The sequence below is a fragment of the Pteropus vampyrus genome, unplaced genomic scaffold (assembly GCF_000151845.1).
Source record: "Pteropus vampyrus isolate Shadow unplaced genomic scaffold, Pvam_2.0 Scaffold405, whole genome shotgun sequence".
Taxonomy (NCBI): domain Eukaryota; kingdom Metazoa; phylum Chordata; class Mammalia; order Chiroptera; family Pteropodidae; genus Pteropus; species Pteropus vampyrus.
The window spans coordinates 384642-387033 of record NW_011889186.1 but is presented as its reverse complement, the minus strand read 5'-3'; the positions used below and the strand labels follow the sequence as shown (position 1 = coordinate 387033).

At 65.9% G+C, this 2392-nt stretch overlaps 1 protein-coding gene across 1 annotated transcript in view; it reads left to right on the top strand.

Annotated features, from left to right (window-relative positions):
• CHID1 (chitinase domain containing 1) overlaps window positions 1-2392 on the top strand; it is a 16656-nt gene that overhangs the window by 2512 nt on the left and 11752 nt on the right. Inside the window, exons 5-6 of the mRNA XM_011380818.2 lie at window positions 928-1034; window positions 1372-1433. Coding sequence (XP_011379120.2) covers window positions 928-1034; window positions 1372-1433 — 169 coding nt within the window. The remainder of the gene's footprint in view (window positions 1-927; window positions 1035-1371; window positions 1434-2392) is intronic.

The following is a 2392-nucleotide window of genomic DNA, read 5'->3' as shown; positions in this document are numbered from 1 at the left end:
CTCCCTTTCCCTCCCACCATGCAACTGGGCATTTTCTTCCTTGGGGTGGGCGAGGGGCTGTGTCCCCACCTGACTGTCCTTTCCACGTCCCACAGGGTGGATGCGGGCGGTCAGGAAGCAGGGCAGGGGCCTGCGCATAGGTGAGTTCAGGCGTCTAGATGATCAGGGCACTGGCCTCTGGGCCACACGCTGAGGGGTGGAGGCCAGCGTGACCTCCCCGTGGGTGGTTGAGTGGCCCTGGGGTCTTCACCTGTGCCTGGTAATCCTGGCCGTGCTGCCCGGTGCGTCTGTCATTCCCCCCACCGCCCAGAAACAAGGCAGCCCCTGGCCCAGCACTCACAGCCCTCGGCCCAGCTGGGGTCCCGTGACCCCTCCTGCCCATCCAGGCTCAGCCCGCCAAGGCCAGCACCTCCTCTGCCTGAGTACGCACCCTCCCATTTCTTCATTCACCCACGAGCATTAATTGAGGGCCATGGGGACCAAGCCCCAGCGTGGAGCCAGCTTTGCCCTGAACTGTCCCAGAGCTCACAGCTGGCCTGGGAGGGACACCCATCCCAAAGGGCAGTGGGACCAGCACAGGGTATAGGGAGTGAGGGAGGCTGCTGGGGCCAGGAGGAATCATGCAGGGCGGAGGTCGGAGGGGCCCTGTGGTTGGCATTGACAAGGAGCCGTCGGGTCAGGCCGGGGTAGAGGGTGGTCCAGCAGGCTCCGGACTGTGAGGAGCTGGGACACACAGGGCCTAGGCAGTCGGGGGCCGGTGTGTGAGGGCAGGAAGGGGTCAGCATCTCCATCCTTCCCCATGCATTGCTGGGATGACCGTACTGGGTGCCCGGCTGTGTGGTCAGCCTACTCTGGAGGCCAAGGGCCAGCCCGTGGGGTGAGGCTGCGCACGGAGGGTCACAGTGCCGGCGCGGGCCTGTCCCCCAGTGCCTCGGCTCCTGTTTGAGGACTGGACCCGCGAGGATTTCCGGCGTGTGTGGGACAGTGAGGACGAGATAGAAGAGCTCAGCAAGGCCGTGGTCCAGGTTGCCAGGGTGAGGCTTGGCGCTCCACGGGGCCAGCATGGGCTGCCTCTTGACCACAGGGGTCCCTGGGGCGGGAGGCCTTCCCTTGGGTGATGCCCAGCTGTCCATGGCTGGGCTGCAGGGGTGAGGGTTCGGGGAGGCACAGGAGTGGACAGCACATACACAGGAGCCCTGGCCTCTCTGCTTCTGGTTTCCATGGGGACCCCCACACCACCCCTTCAGAGAGGGGCTTGTGTGCCTGCGGCATGCCCCTCAGACCATGACCTCACTGGGCGGGGGAGGAGGCTGGTGCCCACTCGTCACTGCTGGGTCATGGGACCCTCCTCACCTGGCCCGGCCCTTCCAGGACCAGCACTTTGACGGCTTTGTGGTGGAGGTCTGGAGCCAGCTGCTCAGCCAGAAGCACATGTGAGTGGGTGTGGGTGGCGCGGGCCCCTCCTGGCCCCAGCATCCTGGCAGAGGCTGGAGGAGGACGGGAGGGCTCTGACCTCGCCGCTCTGCCGGTCCTGACCCCCGCGTGGTGGTAGAGGGCGCGCTGGGGGGACGCAGCCCACGCGGGGCGGTGGAGTCAGGCTCGGACGCGAGCAGGAGATCCTGGGCAGGTGCAGCGGGGCCCTTGAAGTGGACGGCCACTGAGTCCTCTGGGGAAAGAATTCGCTGCCCAGCCTCATGGGCTTGGCGCTGGCCCGCCTGGGAGGTCCCTGAGGCTGGATTTCAGGAGAGGATGCACAGAGACAGTGAAGGCTGAGTTGAAAGTGTGAAGGAGTCCCCGTGTCGGCACACAGGTGACCATGCAGTGGCCCCTGGGACTCTGTCCCAACAGACACCTGGCTAGGTGGGTGCTGCTCCAGGGGCACAAGACCATCCCTCCTTTCTCACGAGGACGTAGTCCCCAGGGAATTCCCAGGAGCCAGAAAGGCATGACGTTGACAGGTGCTGAGTGCAGTGGACAGTGACAGCTCTGGGCCAGCCTCCTCGGGTTACCCTTGACCGCTCACAGCCAGAGCCACCTCCTTGTGCACGAGTCACCTGCTGGTTTGAGCCACGTCGGTGGTCTGCACGGACCTGGCCCCACCTCAGCCTCACCTGTGCTTTGCAGATTCACACGAGTGGGGAGCCGAGTGGGGGTGGGGGTGGCCTTCGCCCTGGCCGTCCCTGCTGGTGTGAGTCTGGGCACCCAGCTTCTCTGACCTGCACTGCTGGAGCGGGGAGACTCACCGTCGCTCTCCTGAGGGGCTGTAGGGCAGGGCAGAGGGCTGGTCACGCAGCGACATGGGGGCCAGGTCAGAGTGGACGCATGGGGCATGGGGCCATCCAGAAACCCGGCCGCGTGCAGCACGGCTGCGTGCAGGGCCAGGCTGCTGGTA